The sequence below is a fragment of the Macaca nemestrina genome, chromosome 3, assembly GCF_043159975.1.
Source record: "Macaca nemestrina isolate mMacNem1 chromosome 3, mMacNem.hap1, whole genome shotgun sequence".
Taxonomy (NCBI): Eukaryota; Metazoa; Chordata; class Mammalia; order Primates; family Cercopithecidae; genus Macaca; species Macaca nemestrina.
This window is the reverse complement of record NC_092127.1, coordinates 156,078,630-156,097,915: the sequence shown is the minus strand read 5'-3', so window position 1 is coordinate 156,097,915 and position 19,286 is coordinate 156,078,630. Positions and strand designations below refer to the sequence as shown.

The 19,286-nt window shown below is 44.0% G+C and overlaps 1 protein-coding gene across 9 annotated transcripts in view; it reads left to right on the top strand.

The window, feature by feature from the left end:
• The first annotated feature begins 11,753 nt into the window (after positions 1 to 11,753).
• The window catches only part of LOC105487715 (LIM and calponin homology domains 1), a 344,201-nt gene continuing 336,668 nt past the window's right edge, over positions 11,754 to 19,286 (top strand). For 7 of the 9 annotated variants that reach the window (XM_024794726.2, XM_024794725.2, XM_011751272.3 and 4 more), the window contains exon 1: positions 12,900 to 13,044. In XM_024794726.2, coding sequence (XP_024650494.2) covers positions 12,949 to 13,044 — 96 coding nt within the window. In that variant the 5' untranslated portion in view covers positions 12,900 to 12,948. Of the gene's footprint in view, positions 11,951 to 12,899; positions 13,045 to 19,286 lie in introns of those variants that run through there. The other 2 variants (XM_011751280.2, XM_071093678.1) reach the window with 2 other exon arrangements.

Sequence of the window (19,286 nt, the reverse complement as noted above, 5' to 3'; positions counted from 1 at the left end):
ACCAGGCACATGCTGCTAATTTATTTATTTATTTGTTTTTGTAGAGGGCTCTCATAGGGGCTCTCCCTATGTTGCTCACGCTGGTCTCAAACTCTTGGTCTCAAATTATTCTCCTGCCTCAGCCTCCCAAAGTGTTGGGATTACAGGTATAAGCCACCATGCCTAGCCTAATTTCTACCTTGGTGTCTGCTTCTCAGAAGACCAAGACTATCACACTATTTGACCTCAAAACCCAGGCTCTTAAAAAAAATTAACTAAAAATCGATCAAAGACCTAAATGTAAGAGCTACAGCAATAAAACTCTTAGAAGAAAACAGCAAAAAATTTTCATGACCTTGGATTAGTCAATGCTTTCTTAGATATGACACCAAAAGCACCAGCAACAAAAGAAAAAAATAGATAATTAGACTTCATCAGAATGAAAAACTCTTGTGCTTCAAAGGGTACCACCAAGAAAATGAAAAGTCTCACTACAAAATGGCAGAAGATATTTGTAAACTATATATCTGGATAAGGGACTTGTATCTAGAATATATAAATAACTCTTATAACTCAATGATAAAATGAGAAGTAACAACTAAAAATGAACAAAAGTTTTGAACAGATATTTCTCTGAAGAATATGTACAAATGACCAAAAAGCACATGAAAAGATGCTTGGCATCCATTAGCCATCAGGGAAATGCAAACTAAACCCACAACCAGATACCACAACCAGATACACACTAGGATAGCGATAATAAAAAAAAAACTTGGACAATTCCAAGTGTTAGCAAGGATGTGGAGAAATTGGAAACTTTATACACTGCTGCTGGGAATGTAAAAGGATGCAGCTGCTGAGGAAAAGTCTGGTCATTTATCAAAAGATTAAACATAGAATTATCATATGACCCAGCAATTCTACTTCTTCTCCTATACTGAAGAGAAATGAAAACATTTGTCCATACAAAATCTTGTACATGAATGTTTATAAGCAGCATTATTCATAATAACCAACAAGTGGAAAGAACTGAAATATCCATCAACTGATGAATGGGAGGGTCTGTTCCAAGATGGCTGAATAGGAACAGCTCTGGTCTGTAGCTCCCAGAGTGACTGATGCAGAAGACAGGTGATTTCTGCATTTCCAACTGAGGTACCTGGTTCATCTCACTGGGACTGTTTGGACAGTGGGTGCCGCCCACCGAGGGTGAGCCAAAGCAGGGGGGGCAGTGCTTCACCAGGGAAGCACAAAGGGTTGGGGGATTTCCCTTTCCTAGCCAAGGGAAGCCATGACAGACTGTACCAGGAAAATCAGGACACTGCCACCTGAATACTGTGCTTTTCCAATAGTCTTAGCAAACAGCACACCAGATTATACCCCGGGCCTGGCTCAGCAGGTCCCATGCCCACAGAGCCTCACTCACTGCTAGCGCAGCAGTACAAGACTGAACTACGAGGTGGCAGCCTGGCTGAGGGGAGGGGCGTCCGCCATTGCTGAGGCTTGAGTTGGTAAACAAAGCAGCTGGGAAGCTCGAACTGGGCGGAGCCCACCATAGCTCAACCAGGCCGGCCTGACTTCACTTCTAGGGGTAGGGCATAGGTGAACAAAAGGCAGCAGAAACTTCTGCAGACTTAAACATCTCTGTCTGACAGCTCTGAAGAGAGCAGTGATTCTCCCAGCGTGGTGTTTGAGCTCTGAGAATGGGCAGACTGCCTCCTCAAGTGGGTCCCTGACCCCTGTGTAGCCTAACTGGGAGACACCTCCCAGTAGGGGCCGACTGACACCTCATACAGCTGGGTGCCCCTCTGAGACAAAGCTTCCAGAGGAAGGATCAGGCAGCAATATTTGCTGTTCTGCAGCCTCCGCTGGTGATATCCAGGCAAACAGGGTCTGGAGTGGACTTCCAGCAAACTCCAATAGACCTGCAGCTGAGGGACCTGACTGTTAGAAGGAAAACTAACAAACAGAAAGGAATAGCATCAACATCAATAAAAAGGACATCCACACCAAAACTCCATCTGTAGGTCACCATCATCAAAGACCAAAGGTAGATAAAACCACAAAGATGGTGAGAAAGCAGAGCAGAAAAGCTGAAAATTCTAAAAACCAGGGCACCTCTTCTCCTCCAAAGGATCACAGCTCCTCGCCAGCAATGGAACAAAGCTGGATGGAGAATGACTTTGATGAGTTGACAGAAGTAGGCTTCAGAAGGTCAGTAATAACAGACTTCTCTGAGCTAAAGGAGGATGTTTGAACCCATTGCAAGGAAGCTAAAAACCTTAAAAAAAGATTAGACGAATGGCTAACTAGAATAAACAGTGTAGAGAAGACCTTAAATGACCTGATGGAGCTGAAAACCATAGTACGAGAACTACATGACACATGCACAAGTTTCAGTAGCTGATTTGATCAAGTGGAAGAAAGGGTATCAGTGATTGAAGATTAAATTAATGAAATGAAGTGAGAAGAGAAGTTTAGAGAAAAATGAGTAAAAAGAAAGAAACAAAGCCTCCAAGAAATATGGGACTATGTGAAAAGACCAAATCTACATTTGATTGGTGTACCTGAAAGTGATGGGGAGAATGGAACCAAGCTGGAAAACACTCTTCAGGATATTATCCAGGATAACTTCCCCATCCTAGCAAGGCAGGCCAACATTCAAATTCAGGAAATACAGAGAACACCACAAAGATACTCCTCGAGAAGAGCGACCCCAAGACACATAATTGTCAGATTCACTAAGGTTGAAATGAAGGAAAAAACGTTAAGGGCAGCCAGTAAGAAAGGTTGGGTTACCCACAAAGGGAAGCCTATCAGACTGACAGCGGATCTCTCAGCAGAAACTCTACAAGCCAGAAGAGAGTGCGGGCCAATATCCAACATTCTTAAAGAAAAGAATTTTCAACCCAGAATTTCATATCCAGCCAAACTAAGCTTCATATGTGAAGGAGAAATAAAATCCTTTACAGACAAGCAAATGCTGATTTTGTCACCACCAGGCCTGCCTTACGAGAGCTCCTGAAGGAAGCACTAAACATGGAAAGGAAAAACAGGTACCAGCCACTGCAAAAACATGCCAAATTGTAAAGGCCATTGATGCTAGGAAGAAACCGCATCAACGAATGGACAAAATAACCAGCTAACATCGTAATGACAGGATCAAATTCACACATAACAATATTAACCTTAAATGTAAATAGGCTAAATGCCCCAATTAAAAGACACAGACTAGGCTGGGCGTGGTGGCTCACACCTGTAATACCAGCACTTCGGGAGGCTGAGGCGGGTGGATCACGAGGTCAGTATCGAGACCATCCTGGCTAACAGAGTGAAACCCCGTCTCTACTTAAATAAAATAAAATAAAATAAAATAAAATACAAAATACTAGCTGGGCGTGGTGGTGGGTGCCTGTAGTCCCAGTAACTCGGGAGGTTGAGGAAGGAGAATGGCATGAACCTGGGAGGCGGAGCTGGCAGTAAGCTGAGATCGCGCCACTGCACTCTAGCCTAAGCAACAGAGCAAGACTCCGTCAAAAAAAAAAAAAAAAAAAAAAAAAAAAAGACACAGACTAGCAAATTGGATAAAGAGTCAAGACGCATCAGTGTCCTGTACTCAGGAGACTTATCTCACTTGCAGACACACACATAGGCTCAAAATAAAGGGATCGAGGAAGATCTACCAAGCAAATGGAAAGGCGAAAAAAAGCAGGGGTTGCAATCCTAGTCTCTGATAAAACCGACTTTAAACCAACAAAGATCAAAAGAGACAAAGAAGGCCATTACATAATGGTAAAGGGGTCAATTCAATAAGAAGAGCTAACTATCCTAAATATATATGTACCCAATACAGGAGCACCAAGATTCATAAAGCAAGTCCTTAGAGACCTACAAAGAGACTTAGACTCCCACACTATAATAATGGGAGACTTTAACACCCCACTGTCAATATTAGACAGATCAACGAGACAGAAGGTTAATAAGGATATCCAGGATTTGAACTCAGCTCTGCACCAAGCAGACCTAATAGACATCTACAGAGCTCTCCACCCCAAATCAACAGAATATACATTATTCTCAACACCACATCACACTTATTCCAAAATTGACCACATAATTGGAAGTAAAGCACTCCTCAGCAAATGTAAAAGAACAGAAATCACAACAAACTGTCTCTCAGACCACAGTGCAATCAAATTAGAACCCAGGATTAAGAAACTCACTCAAAACTGCCCAACTACGTGGAAACTGAACAACTGCTCCTGAATGACTACTGGGTACATAACGAAATGAAGGCACAAATAAAGATGTTCTTTGAAACCAGTGAGAACAAAGATACAACATGCCAGAATCTCTGGGACACATTTAAAGCAGTATGTAGAGGGAAATTTACAGCACTAAATGCCCACAAGAGAAAGCAGGAAAGATCTAAAATCGACAGCCTAACATCACAATTAAAATAACTACAGAAGGAAGAGCAAACAAATTCAAAAGCTAGCAGATGGCAAGAAATAACTAAGATCAGAGCAGAATTGAAGGAGATAGAGACACAAAAAAACCCTTCAAAAAAATCAATGAATTCAGGAGCTGGTTTTTTGAAAAGATCTACAAAATTGATAGACCACTAGCAAGACTAATAAAGGAGAAAAGAGAGAAGAATCAAATAGATGCAATAAAAGATGATAAAGGAGATACCACCACTGATCCCACAGAAATGCAAACTACCATCAGAGAATACTATAAACACCTTTATGCAAATAAACTAGAAAATCTAGAAGAAATGGATAAATTCTTGGACACATACATCCTCCCAAGCCTAAACCAGGAAGAAGTTGAATCCCTGAATAGACCAATAGCAGGCTCTGAAATTGAGGCAATAATTAATAGCCTACCAACCAAAAAAAGTCCAGGACAAGATGGATTCACAGCCGAATTCTACCAGAGGTACAAAGAGGAGCTGGTGCCATTCCTTCTGAAACTATTCCAATCAATAGAAAAAGAGGAAATCCTCCCTAACTCATTTTATGAGGCCAGCCTCATCCTGATACCAAAGCCTGACAGAGACACAACAGAAAAAGAGAAGTTTAGACCACAATCTCTTATGAACGTCAGTGTGAAAATCCTCAATAAAATACTGGCAAACTGAATCCAGCAGCACATCAAAAGCTTATCCACCAAGATCAGGTTGGCTTCATCCCTGGGATACAAGGCTGGTTCAACATACGCAAATCAATAAACGTAATCCAGCATATAAACAGAACCAAAGACAAAAACCACATGATTATCTCAATAGATGTAGAAAAGGCCTTTGACAAAATTCAACAACGCCTTATGCTAAAAGCTCTCAAAAAATAGGTATTGATGGAACGTATCTCAAAATAATAAGAGCTATTTATGACAAACCCACAGCCAATATCATACTGAATGGGAAAAAACTGGAAGCATTCCCTTTGAAAACTGGCACAAGACAGGGATGCCCTCTCTCACCGCTCCTATTCAACATAGTGTTGGAACTTCTGGACAGGATAATCAGGCAAGAGAAAGAAATAAAGGGTATTCAATTAGGAAAAGAGGAAGTCAAATTGTCCCTGTTTGCAGATGACATGATTGTATATTTAGAAAACCCTATCATCTCTGTCCAAAATCTCCTTAAGCTGATAAGCAACTTCAGCAAAGTCTCAGGACACAAAACCAATGTGCAAAAATCACAAGCATTCCTATACACCAGTAACAGACAAACAGAGAGTCAAATCATGAGTGAATTCCCATTCACAATTGCTACAAATAGAATAAAATACCTAGGAATCCAACTTACAAGGGATGTGAAGGACCTCTTCAAGGAGAACTAAAAAACACTGCTCAATGAAATAAAAGAGGACACAAACAAATGGAAGAACATTCCATGTTCATGCATAGGAAGAATCAATATCGTGAAAATGGCCATACTGCCCAAAGTAATTTATAGATTCAATGCCATCCCCATCAAGCTGCTAATGACTTTCTTCACACAACTGAAAAAAACTACTTTAATGTTCATATGGAACCAAAAAAGAGCCCACATTGCCAAGACAATCCTAAGCAAAAAGAACAAAGCTGGAAGTGTCATGCTACCTGACTTCAAACTATACTACAAGGGTACAGCAACCAAAACAGCATGGTACTGGTACCAAAACAGATATATAGACCAATGGAACAGAACAGAGACCTCAGAAATAACATCACACATCTACAACCATCTGATCTTTGACAAACCTGACAAAAACAAGAAATGGGGAAAGATCCCCTATTTAATAAATGGTGCTGGGAAAACTGGCTAGCCATTTGTAGAAAGCGGAAACTGGATCCTTTCCTTACACCTTATACAAAAATTAATTCAAGGTGAATTAAAGACTTAAATGTTAGACCTCAAACCATAAAAACCCAGAAGAAAACCTAGGTAATACTATGCAGGACCTAGGCATGGTCAAGGACTTCATGACTAAAACACCAAAAGCAATGGCAACAAAAGCCAAAATTGACAAATGGGATCTAATTAAACTAAAGAGCTTGTGCACAGCAAAAGAAACTATCATCAGAGTGAACAGGCAACCTACAGAATGGGAGAAAATTTTTGCAATCTACCTATCTGACAAAGGCCTAATATCCAGAATCTACAAAGAACTTACACAAATTTACAAGAAAAAATCAAACAACCCCATCAAAAAGTGGGCAAAGGATATGAACAGACACTGCTCAAAAGAAAACATTTATGCAGCCAACAGACACATGAAAAAATGCTCATCATCACTGGTCATCAGAGAAATGCAAATCAAAACCACAATGAGATACCATCTCACACCAGTTGGAATGGCAATTATTAAAAAGTCAGGAAACAACAGGTGCTGGAGAAGATGTGGAGAAATAGGAACGCGTTTACACTGTTGGTGGGAGTGTAAACTAGTTCAACCATTGTGGAAGACAGTGTGGCGATTCCTCAAGGATCTAGAACTGGAAATACCATTTGACCCAGTGATCCCATTAATGGGTATATACCCAAAGGATTATAAATCATGCTGCTATAAAGACACATGCACATGTATGTTTATTGTGGCACTATTCACAATAGCAAAGACTTGGAACCAACCCAAATGTCCATCAATGATAGACTGGATTAAGAAAATGTGGCACATATACACCATGGAATACTATGCAGCCATAAAAAGGATGAGTTCATGTCCTTTGTAGTGACATGGATTAGCTGGAAACCATCATTGTCAGCAAACCTTCACAAGGACAGAAAACCAAACATTGTATGTTCTCACTCATAAGTGGGAATTGAATAAGGAGAACACTTGGACACAGGGTGGGGAATATCACACACCAGGGCCTGTTGTTGGCAGGGGGGAATGGGGGAGGGATAGCATTAGGAGAAATACCTAATGTAAATAAAGAGTTAATGGGTGCAGCAAACCAACATGGCACATGTATACCTTTGTAACAAACCTGCACGTTGTGCACATGTACCCTAGAACTTAAAGTATAATACATACATACATACATACATACATACATACATACATACATAAGTGGGCATAATACCAACCATGTAAGATCATTGTAAGGATTTTTTTTTTTGAGAGGGAGTCTTGCGCCGTCACCCAGGCTGGAGTGCAGTGGCCAGATCTTGGGTCACTGCAAGCTCCGTCTCCCGGGTTTACGCCATTCTCCTGCCTCAGCCTCCCGAGTAGCTGGGACTACAGGCACCCGCCACCTCGCCCGGCTAGTTTTTTGTATTTTTAGTAGAGACGGGGTTTCACCGTGTTAGCCAGGATGGTCTCAATCTCCTGACCTCGTGATCTGCCCGTCTCGGCCTCCCAAAGTGCTGGGATTACAGGCTTGAGCCACCGCGCCCGGCCGATCATTGTAAGGATTAAGTGACAAAATGTGTGTTAGATTCTTGCTGCGAATAATGTGCTAAATATATGTAAACTGTCTAGAAAAAAACAAACAAACACAAAAACTGATGAATGGATATACAAAATACATAATCATACATTGGCATATTATTTGGCAATAAAAAGGAACAAAGTACTGATACATGCTGCAACATGAATGAACCTGAATATCATGCTGATGAAGTCACACACAAAGGGCCACATATTGTATGATTCCATTTATATGAAATGTCCAGAACAGGCAAATGTATGGAGACAGAAAGTAGAGTCATGGTTGCCAGGGCTCAGTTGGATGAGGTAAAAATGTGCCAAAATTAAATGTGGTGATACTTGCACAACTCTGTGAATATACTAAAAACCATTGAATTGTACACTTTAAATAGGTGGATAGTAGGGTATGTGAATTATATCTCCATAAAGCTGTCACTAAACAAAACCAAACAAAACAAAACCACCAACAACCAACCTATATTCTTTGAATACACTACATCTCTAATTTGGCACTTATCATACAGTATTTTGTCTTGTGTGTTTTTCCCCAATCATAATCGGCCAGGCACAGTGGCTCGCCCCTGTAATCCTAGCACTTTGGGAGGCCGAAGTGGGTGGATCATTTGAGGTCAAGAATTCGAAATCAGCCTGGCCAACATGGTGAAACCCCATCCCTACTAAAAAAAAAAAAAAAAAAAAAAAAAAAATTGCCAAGCATGCTGGTGGGTGCCTGTAATCCCAGCTACTTAGGAGGCTGAGGCAGGATAATAGTTTGAACCCTGGAGGTGGAATTGCAGTGGGCCGAGATCACGCCACTGCACTGTACCCTGGGCAACAGAGTGAGACTCCGTTTCAAAGAAACAAAACCAAAACCAAAAAACTCGAAAACGTTACTTCATACCCCCCACATCATGATAATCTCTGAATTGTGGGGTTTCTTCAAGATTTATTTTCTTCACTATATTTTTCAAATTTTCCCCAATGGCACATATTATTTTTATATTTGAAAGAACTACATTATAGAGAAATGAAAATATCATTTCACTAATGAAGTACTACTAAGTACTATTCAGCCATGGAAAAGAATGAGATTCTGTCATCTGCAACAACATGGATGGAACAGGAGGTCATTGTGATAAGTGAAATAAACCAGGCACAGAAAGACAAACTTAGCATGTTCTTACTTATTTGTGGGAGCTAAAAATTAAAACAATTGAACTCATGGAGATAGCAGACCGATGGCTACCAAAGGCTGGGAAGGATAGTTGTGGGGGGGGGGGTGGGGATTGGATTGCAAGTGGGGATGTTAACGGGTACAAAAAAATAGGAAGAATAAATAAGATCTAGTATTTGATAGCACAACAGGGTGACTATAGTCATTTAATTGTAAATTTAAAAATAAGTAGGCCGAGCGTGGTGGCTCATGCCTGTAATCCCAGCACTTTGGGAGGCCAAGGTGGGCAGATCATAAGGTCAGGAGATCAAGACCATCCTGGCCAAAATGGTGAAACCCTGTCTCTACTAAAAATACAAAACATAGCCTGGCGTGGTGGCAGGCACCTGTAATCCCAGCTACTTGGGAGGCTGAGGCAGGAGAATCGCTTGACCCTGGGAGGTGGAGGTTGCAGTGAGCCCAGATTGTGCCACTGCACTCCAGCCTGGGTGACAGAGTGAGACTCTGTCTCAAAAACAAACAAACAAACAAACAAAAACTAAAAGAGTATAACTGGATTGTTTGTAACACAAAGATAAATGCTTGAGGTAATGGATATGCCATTTACTTTGGTGTGATTATTACACATTTTGTGCCTTTAACAAAATATCCCATATACCTCATAAATGTATATACCAGCTCTGTATCCACAAAGATTGAAAATTTAAGTAAATAAAAAACCATAAAATCATTAGCTCCTAAAGAGCATAGTCTTTTGTATCTTCCACATAGTAGGTTCTTAACAACTATTTATGGATATTATTGATAGCAGCACTAGGTTTGAATTCTATTATGGTTCTAAGTCTGTGAGTCTTTGGTAGCCTGTGCGAATTTGTGATTGGTAAAAGCTCAGAAAAAGCAAATGTTACCTTATGATTATAAACCTTAAAAGATGTAAAATGTATTTTCACTGAAAGAAAAAAGGTTTTAGTTTAAATGCCAATTTCAATGCCAGATATATCAGGGATATGATAAACTTTCATACTCATTTTCAAATGAATTCAGATATACCATCTGGGCTAGCTGACTTACCCTCCTCCTAGTTACTCCATGCAGTGGAACCTGCCTATATTAGCCCATTCTCATACTGCTATAAAGAGATACCTGAGACTGGGTAATTTATAAGGGAAAGAGGTTTAATTGACTCACAGTTCCGCATGGCTGGGGAGGACTCAGGAACTTACAATCATGGCAGAAGGCGATGAAGAAGCAAGTGCCTTCTTCACAAGGCAGCAGGAGAAAGAGAACAAAGAGGGAGCTGCCAGACACTTTTAAGCCATCAGATCTTATGAGAACTCATTCACTATCATGAGAACAGCATGGTGGAAACTGCTCCCATGATCTAATCACCTCCCACCAGGTCCCTTCCTCAACATGTGGGGATTGCAATTCAGATTATAATTGAAGATGAGATTTGGGTGGGGACATGGAGCCAGACCATGTCACTGCTCAAAGCCATGTATTGTATTAGTGTACCAGAGTCATTTTGTGAACTATTTGCTTTGCCATGTTTCTTTATGGAAACAGGGTCATCTTCTGCCCACATGTCTTTAGCTCTTTCCCATGCTTGCCTTCTTTATCTTTTCTTTGTATATTTTTCCCTCCCTCTGTTTTGGACGACAGGGTGGAGGTGAGGATCAGTGGTCTATACTCAGCAACTGCTTGTTTGTCAGGTCCAGCTTTGGTCTGTTTACATTCAGTCCCCTTGTTCGTGCCTTTCACAATGATTCTGCTGGATGACTATATCCACCTCATTTTAGATGAGGAAACTGAGGCACACCCTGTAAGTGGCAGAGTCTGGACAGGACTCTGTCTAGTTTGGTGTGCAGTTAGGAGCAGACCTGGCGCCAGGCTGTCTGGGCTTGAATCCAACCCTCCCTGTCCACCAGCTCTGTCCCCTGGTTTCCTCCTAGGAATGATAATAGTCCTATCTTACAGGGCTGGAATAAGGATTGAGTTAGTCAATTATTTGTAATGCACTTAGAACAGTGCCTGGCATAGCATAAGTGCCGCATAAGTGCCACATAAGTGTTTTCAAAGTAAATAAACTAAAGCCTGTCTGACTCCAAAGCTGGTAATGGTGGAATTTTAGGCCTGCTTTTTGTTCCATTCCCCTATTATAGCAGCAGAATTGGACAAAGATTAAACTCGGATTCTGGATGGGGAACAGAGATTTAGCGGCTGAGGCACCCAGGTGACTCTGGCCACCGTCAGAAATCTCCTGTCAGCAGCCATTCTGAAGAGGGGAATCCATTAGCTTGAGGTCCCAGCGCCGGGCTCACATAGGTCAGAGCTCCCTGGTGGCCTACCAGGGTATACCCAGGCAACAATCTAAAAGGTAGTGTGTACCCCTCACCCGCAGTCGGGACCTGGCCTGCCTCTCCCAAGCTATCATTCCCGCCTGGTGCTCTCCTCACCAGCTCCAGTCTTGCTAGCCTGCTGCTGGCTCATCCATCTGGAATTCTTCCCCCAGACTGTTACACAGTTAAATCTCCCTCACTCCTGTCACCTCTTCAGGACATTTCCTTACAGACACCTTCCTTCATCATCACTTGGGCTCTAGTGCAAAACAGAAGGCGTGCTCAAGTGGGAGTGGCCGAGGAGAGTTTAAAGGAAGGGTTAGAAAAAAGTGAGCCGGGTCGGGAGACCATAATGGGATGGGGAAGCCTTTACCATACCTAGGCCTGGGAGGTTTAGTGGGACAAAAGGAGATGGGGAACCTTCTGGAAACCCCCTACCCACCTGCAGGAAGGGACGAGATAAATAAATGCACGTCTCTCCTTAGCTCACTGACCATCTGCCTCCCTCCCATTAGTGGAACCGGGACTCACAGGTCAGCCTCCCAGCCAAAAGGGGGGAAGGCTATCGGAAATTACCCCGCGCTTTTTCTTCCCAAGTCATTATCTTCTCCTCTTCTATCTTAACAACACCCGCCACAATTATATTCTTTTGATTTACATGTTTATTGTCTGTCCCGGCCCTCAATTCCTTCTACAATGTAAATACCTCGAAGGCAAGGTAGGGTGTCTATGTTATGTGTGTGTGTGTTTCCGTCTCTGCGTCCCCAGCGCCTGGCCCAGTGCCTGACGCATAGTAGGTACACAGTGACTGTTGGTTGACTGCATCGACAGACTAGGACACAGATAGCTTCTCTGGAGAAGGAAAAGCTCATCGGGGTCGTTTTTCTTTTTCTTTTTACAAAAAGATCAGGTGGCTGTGTACTTCCCGGCGCCGGGCCAGGGGCTGCCCCGCCTTGCCCCAACCTCTGCGGCCAGGAGGGACTGCAGGTGCTGCGCGGCCCGCTAGTCCTCCCGCTCCGGTGCCGCAGCGCCGGCTCCCCCGGGTCCGGGTGCGCCCCGCTGGGCGCGCGTCTCCCATACGAGGCCAGACCCGTCAGCCCGCCCCTCGGCAGCCGGCCGGGCGCAGGGACGTGCGGGGCGGCCAGTGGAGTCCCTCTACCAGGCCGGGTGTGAGCGGGAGGGAGACACGCAGCGCTCACTCCGGGTTATTTTTAGTCGGTAGCTGTGCCCCCCCTCCCCGGGGGCGGAGCGGCCCGCCAAGGTGGGGAGGAGAAGAAGCTCCTGGCGTCTCCGCGCTCGCTCCCGCGGGGCACTCGCGGCGCGTTGGAGCCCGGGCGGCTCTGGGAACAGCTGCCGCGGCGTCCTCTAGCAGCTCGCGGCTCTCCCGGGACCTGCGCCGGCCGGGGGCGGGGAGAGGCGGGGAGGGGAGGCCGGCGGGCGGGAAGGGGCGGGGAGCGCGCTCCTGCGGCGGCGGCGGCGGCGGCGGCGGCCGTCCTCATCCCGGCGCTCGAGCGGACGCGGGGCTGCGCAAATGGCTTGTCCCGCTCTCGGTCTGGAAGCTCTTCAGCCCCTGCAGCCCGAGCCGCCCCCCGAGCCCGCCTTCTCCGAGGCGCAGAAGTGGATCGAGGTAGGTGCGGGTGGCTGGCGGGCGGCCTTGCACTGGCGCCCTGAGCCACGGACCCGCGCACGCTCGGACCGCAGGTCCAGCCTCGCCTTCCCCCAACCCCCCCGCTTTCTTTTGCCGGCTGCTCCAGGTCACCCCTTGGGCCTCGGCGAGCCGCGAAACCCTAGCGCTTTGGCACGGGAATCCCGGGCCAGGGTGGGCGTGAAATGGGACACTGCAGTCTAGCTGCGCGTGAGGGCAGGAAGGGATCCCCTGCGCCTCCATCCTTCCTGCCCGCTGGCCTCGCAAATCTCAGCTCGCGCCGCTTCCAGGCGCTGCCAAGGGAAGCGCAGTGCTAGCAAAGCGTTGCAAAGGCGCAGGAAGCGCGAGTCCACAGAGACTTCACCGGTGCTCGCATTTCGGGGTATCTTGCTTCTGGTCCCACATTTCGCCCCTTGCCCTCCTACCCGCACCTTTCCGGAGCGGAGTTGGCGGTGTCTCCACGGAGGCGCATACCCACTGGAGCCTCTTCCTGTATTCCTGGCACCGGGTCAGGTGTGAGGCTGGCACAGTGCGCAGGGCCGGGGTAGCCTGCAAGACACACCTGCGAGCACGCATCCGCATAGACGCCGCCCAGCCTTTGGCGACACCCGCCCCTCTCCATCCCAGGGTCGGCAGGGTCGGTTCCGAAGTACGGGGTACCCGGTCTGGTTGGCATATTTCACTTCTTAAATGACTCGTTGGCAGGCCAGAGAAATCACTGGAGCTCTCAGCTCAGTCCAGGAAGCGCTCGCTGGGTGATCCTGATTCACGATATCTATCAGTAGATGCAGCTTGGTAGCCCCAAGCTCCCGAAATGACCTGTCTGCGGGGTTCAGGACGCTTGAAGGGCATGAAGGGGAAAGGTGACCCCCCTATGATTAGTGCAAGGAGCCTCTGCTTCGATGGGTGGCCTTTCTGGAGGCTTAGTGGAAGGTATGAATTTGGCCTTGTTTCCCTCAGTGACAAGCAGCCCTCTTTGCCTGGTAGTTCAGAGGAGGAAGTGTACCGCTAAATCATGACCCAGCAGTGTTGAAGCTTCCAGAATTCCGCCTGTCACTTAGTGACTCCCTACTCCGTTCAGCGTCGTGGTTCTCAAGAAGCTGCTAGAGTAACAGAGCTCCAAGTACAGATTTAAGCCTGCTGAGCTTCCTGCAGAAACCACCCTCACTTAATGTTGCTCTCCTGCTCCAGCCAGAGAGCTGTACCCTACAGGGTTAACCTGCTTCCCGCAAGCAAGAGTGCTACTTAAGAGTTTAGAAACATCTGTTTGAAAATAGGGCTCAAGAAACAAAACAATGAACATGAGGGTTGTCTTGCTGAAAGCCCCAGGCGTGTCTCATAATTTCATAGCTCACCATCAGATGAGAAAAAGACCTTGGCTTTTTTATTTTTGATATGTGGCTGGAACGGTTTGGCGTGTGACAGGTGCCTCTCTCTGTGTTGCATATTTAGGCTCCCAGGATACACAGGAAGCATTTGTAGTTACTGGCTTGGTGCAGAGTTGGATAACTATTTTTCAGATTCTTGAACTTTAAAATTCTCAGGAGAGATTTCGAGTGTGGGTAGGGGTAAGGGGAGGATCTAGAAGGAGAACAGTCTTACTATTCTTGAAGGCAAGTGATTTATTCTCAATTTCCTTAACTGTGAGTATCGTTGACATATTCTCTTTTAAAAAAATGTATTGTGGTATAAGTTACACACGTAAAGGTGCACACATCTGAAGTTTACACCTCCATGAATTTTGACATAGGTATATTACTATAGCCCCCACCTAAATCAAGATACAAAATGTCTCCTTTGGCCCAGATTACAGTTTGCTTTTAAGAGGTAGTATATTTCAGGCTATTATGCAGTGCAGAGTATTAGCTTTAATATCACGTTTAAGAAAAGGAAGAAGAGATTCCTTAAGAAAGTAGAGCCTCATTAAGCCCTATAGACAGTTTGGCATTGTTCTTGATGCTTTACCATTCATACCAATTTAAGAATGTTAAAACCGTAATGGGGCATGCGTGGCTTTAGGACCAGGCATCCCAGGCGAGCTGCGTGTGCATTATTGAAGCAGCCTATCTCCTTTCAATTGTTGGGTTCAGTTTCAGGGAAAGGAGAGCTTCCCCCTCCCAGGTTATATAAAAAGGTAATTGCTCCAGGGGAAAGATAGAGACCTCCCCCTTCTTTCCCAGAGGTTCTTCTTGAAATGTAAATGCCGTGTCTGCAAACCAGGGGAACCCAGGAGTTGTAACAGATGGTTTTGCATGCAGTTGCCTTGTGAACAAAGATTCCTCAGCTAATATAGCAATAATGTAGTACTTAGGGCCAGCGAATTCCCGGGGGGCGGGGGGGTGTTATCTCGAGACAGTTGCAGCTCCTCTAGGGGCCCCATTGTCTCTGGCAACATCTTCATTGGTAGGGCTTTGTTTTTACTTTTATTCAGTTGGTGATTAAATTTCCCATAGGTTTTTTTTTTTTTTTCTTTCTTCTTTTTGAGTAGTCGGGAATTTCACCCTTTCATAAAAATGTTCCTTTGGGTGGAGCAAGTTAATAAACAAACTTTGCTGCTTGTCTCGCCTCGGTTCTCGGTCTTCCTTGAGTCATGGATTGGCAAGAAAACATTCATTCTTAATAAAGGCTCAGGGAACCAGCTCCAGGACGTAACTTGTTAGTGAGGAATTTCTCGGCCTGCAGCCTTGGCTATTTGAGGACCATGTTACTGGGCAGGAAATGTGGCCTGGGAACCATTCCCCCACCTCAGCCCCCCTCCCCTCACTCCTTCCTTAGCTGGCAAAGGTGAAAGCTCTAATGGAGCTCTAGATGGTCACAGACCATGTGGGGACAGCCCTGTAACACTCCTAGTGACTTTTTATAGCTGTAGGAACAGGCTGCACATCTTACTGTGTGTTTGGGAAGACTCCTAGAGGAGACAGCAAACTTGAAGTAGTAACTCTGGCTAGCAGCAGGCAGGGGAGTGACTAACTTCTTTCCATACTACTTTTCTAGAAGGCCTTAGTAACAACAAAATAACTAAGAGTTATTATTGAGAGCATCCGTAAAACAGGATACTAATAACAGCTCCTATTTCATAGGAGTGCTGTCAGGATTAAATCAATTAATATATTTAAAATGCTTCAAACAGTGCCCAGTACATAGGAAGTGCTGTGTAAGTATGGTTAGTAGTAGTATTACCATTATTATTACCACTGCTATTACTTTTACTACTACTATTGTCATTATGCTCATTATTACTACTATTGCTATTGCTATTGTTTTTTCCGTTGTTAATAACAACTAAGGTTGATTTTGAAAGAAATGATTCAGAATACCAAATTTCCAGGGTAGAAAATATGATTTAATTGCCTACTGATTTCATCCTGTTATCTCACTCTGTTAACTCTGGATACCTGGAGTAGAAGTTAACTAGATGCTACATGTCACTCTAATTTGCACTAAAAGTGACTTGGGGATCAGAGAAAAACCTTTAATATCTACTCATAAAATGATCTTGGTAGTCCATCAAAGCTTAGAAAATTATTCCTCAATATTATGCTGAATATGTAAGTTTAATGTGTAATCTTTGTTACCAAACTCCTAGCAGAATGTTCAATGCCTCTCCTCTTGTAGATGATCTAATATTAAATCATTATACAAATAATGGGTCCAAATGTTCATCTAAATGCAGCAGAGTTTTATTCACTGAAGTTGTGTCAACTGCTAGGAATAAGAGTAATTCTTCCATTGATTTGCTTTCCCTCTTCCTCCCTTCTTTTATTCTTTCCTTCTTTTTTTCTGGTGGCATTTATTGAGTTACAAGAGTTTATTGGTAGGTTAGATGATTCTGATTTTCCTGATTCCCCGCTTCTCTTGGCCTCACCACCCACAACAATATTTATCTGTTCTAATCTGTGGTTCTTCTTTTCAATGCCAAACACTTTCTGAAGAAACAGATGTCCTTCAGCTTGGTTTCGGTTATGATTTGGAACAGGTTCCCAGGCCTTTAGGGAGGGACTGGAAATTTCAACCCAACTCAGCCTTATTTCTCAACTTGAGAAGTTCCTGGACTCCTTTACCTTCAATCAGAGTGTGCCCATGGGGCTTGGTGATGAATACAATCTTATTGGTGACCTAATCCATACTTCACAAGAGTGAGAACTAGTGCTGGAAGGGATCAGTTTCTCATTTTGGTTCATTCCCTGCTGCCCACATAGAATTGTTTTCTTATTCAGCTGGGACCTAATTCTGAAGATTAAAAACACTGAGGGTATCATAGCTCTCCAAGACTGAAAGATGCTTGTGTTGTTTGGCAATAGGGAAAATTTATGAATAGCTTTTGAGATAATTTAGCATTTAATGGCCAGTAACATATGACATTTGTGATGTAATACCATAAGTTATACATGTAGTCATTCTAATTCTCCACCTCTGTAGGGACTAGACTCTTAACATCTTTTTCTCCCAACAGGTAGTTAACTTTGCAATGGTCCTCCAGCTCTGCATAAATTGCCAAGGAAGAGGAAGAAAAAACTTTTCGGGCTGGATCAAGGAAGGAGTAGTGGTCTGAATAGATATGTAAATGAGAGCAGGCAGCATCTTTCTCACAATGACATTTAAATAGTCTAGCTTGTTTGTATACAAGAGCAGCTATGACACAATGCTGTCACATGGTAGGAAAACAGTGAGGTCCCACAGATTTGGGGAAAGGGGACGCGGAATGGGAGGTGGAGCTGGCACTTCTTGCCCCGGCATCTCCCTGGAAACCAGTTGCATCAGGCGAGCTCCAAAGGGCAGACTGAGCACTGGCTACCAAGAAAGGGAAGGCTGAGCATGTGTTCCCAGCCACTGGGTCTCTTGGCCTCCTGCTCTCCGCCGACGGATGACAATAGAGCCGTGATGTAGACAGTTGGCCTTGATTCTGTGGGTGGCAGTCAGTGCTAGGTGGGACTAGGAAGCTCTAGGAGTACTAGAAATTGGCCTGGCAGCTTCTCTTTTTGCTTTAGACCATTCTGAAGCTTAAAAGCATCATAGTTGGAGGATAACATGATGATAAAAATTATGGCAATGATGCTGATGTTGCTGATGATAAAAGGTACTATTTATTGAGTGCTTATTATGTGCCTGCTAAAGTCTATGTACAGTTGGCCCCCCAAGTGGTGCAAAATACATTTTGTATTTTGGCCTTGATTTTCATGGTTCAGGACAGAATCAGTTAACACTGGTTGATTTTTGACCAAACTATTCTCACTGGAATTAGATTTTCCTTTTAAGCCCAGTTCACTGTTCTGAGATTTTAAAAACGGCACAGTACAATTTTGTAATAGAACACCTCATATATTCCTTAGGATGTGTGTGTGTTTACATTTGAGGCAGAAGAAAGGTATCAGATATGATCTTTTCTGAAGGAAGGGTAGGGTGGAAAAAAGGATGACTTCAGTGCTATTAAATGACGAAAGGAAGGGATAATAGAACTTTGGTTTTAAGTGATTGAGAAATATAAAAATAGCCTAAACTAGAGGGCTAAAGATAATATAGGGGAAAAATAGTTCTTAAAAAAATGATAGAATAAGTTGAAAGACTTCTGCCTGGACATGAGATGTTACATTTCAAGGAGGAATGATGCAATGGAATTCAGTTCTACTGTGATAAAATTCCATGTTTGCAATATTGAAAACAACACTTCCGAAGAGACGCCCTCATACGTCTAACCCTGATGGGATGTGTATTAGTTTGTTTACACACTGCTATAAAGATACGACCTGAGACTGGGTAATTTATAAAGAAAGGAGGTTTAATTGACTTACAGTTCCATGTGGCTGGGGAGGCCTCAAGAAACTTATGATTGTCATGGAAGGCAAAGGGGAAGCAAGACAGGTCTTATATGGTGGCAGGAGAGGGACAGCAAGTGAAGACGGAACTGCCAAATGCTTTTAAAACCATTAACTTTCATGAGAACTCACTCACCATCATGAGAACAGCATGGGGGAAACCGCCCCCATGATCCAATTGCCTCACCCCTGACATGGGGGGATTACAACTGGAGATGAGATTTGGGTAGGGACACAGAGCCAAACCTTATCAGGATGGCTAGTGTATCTCAGGGAATTACCTTTGGCATCAGGAAAAGGACAAATGATGTAGTCATATAAGATGCACCTAAGAAATAACTTGGCTGACACCTTTTCCCACTGTCAGCAAAACTGTGCTCTATGCTGAGACCTTAAGAATAAAATATTGGT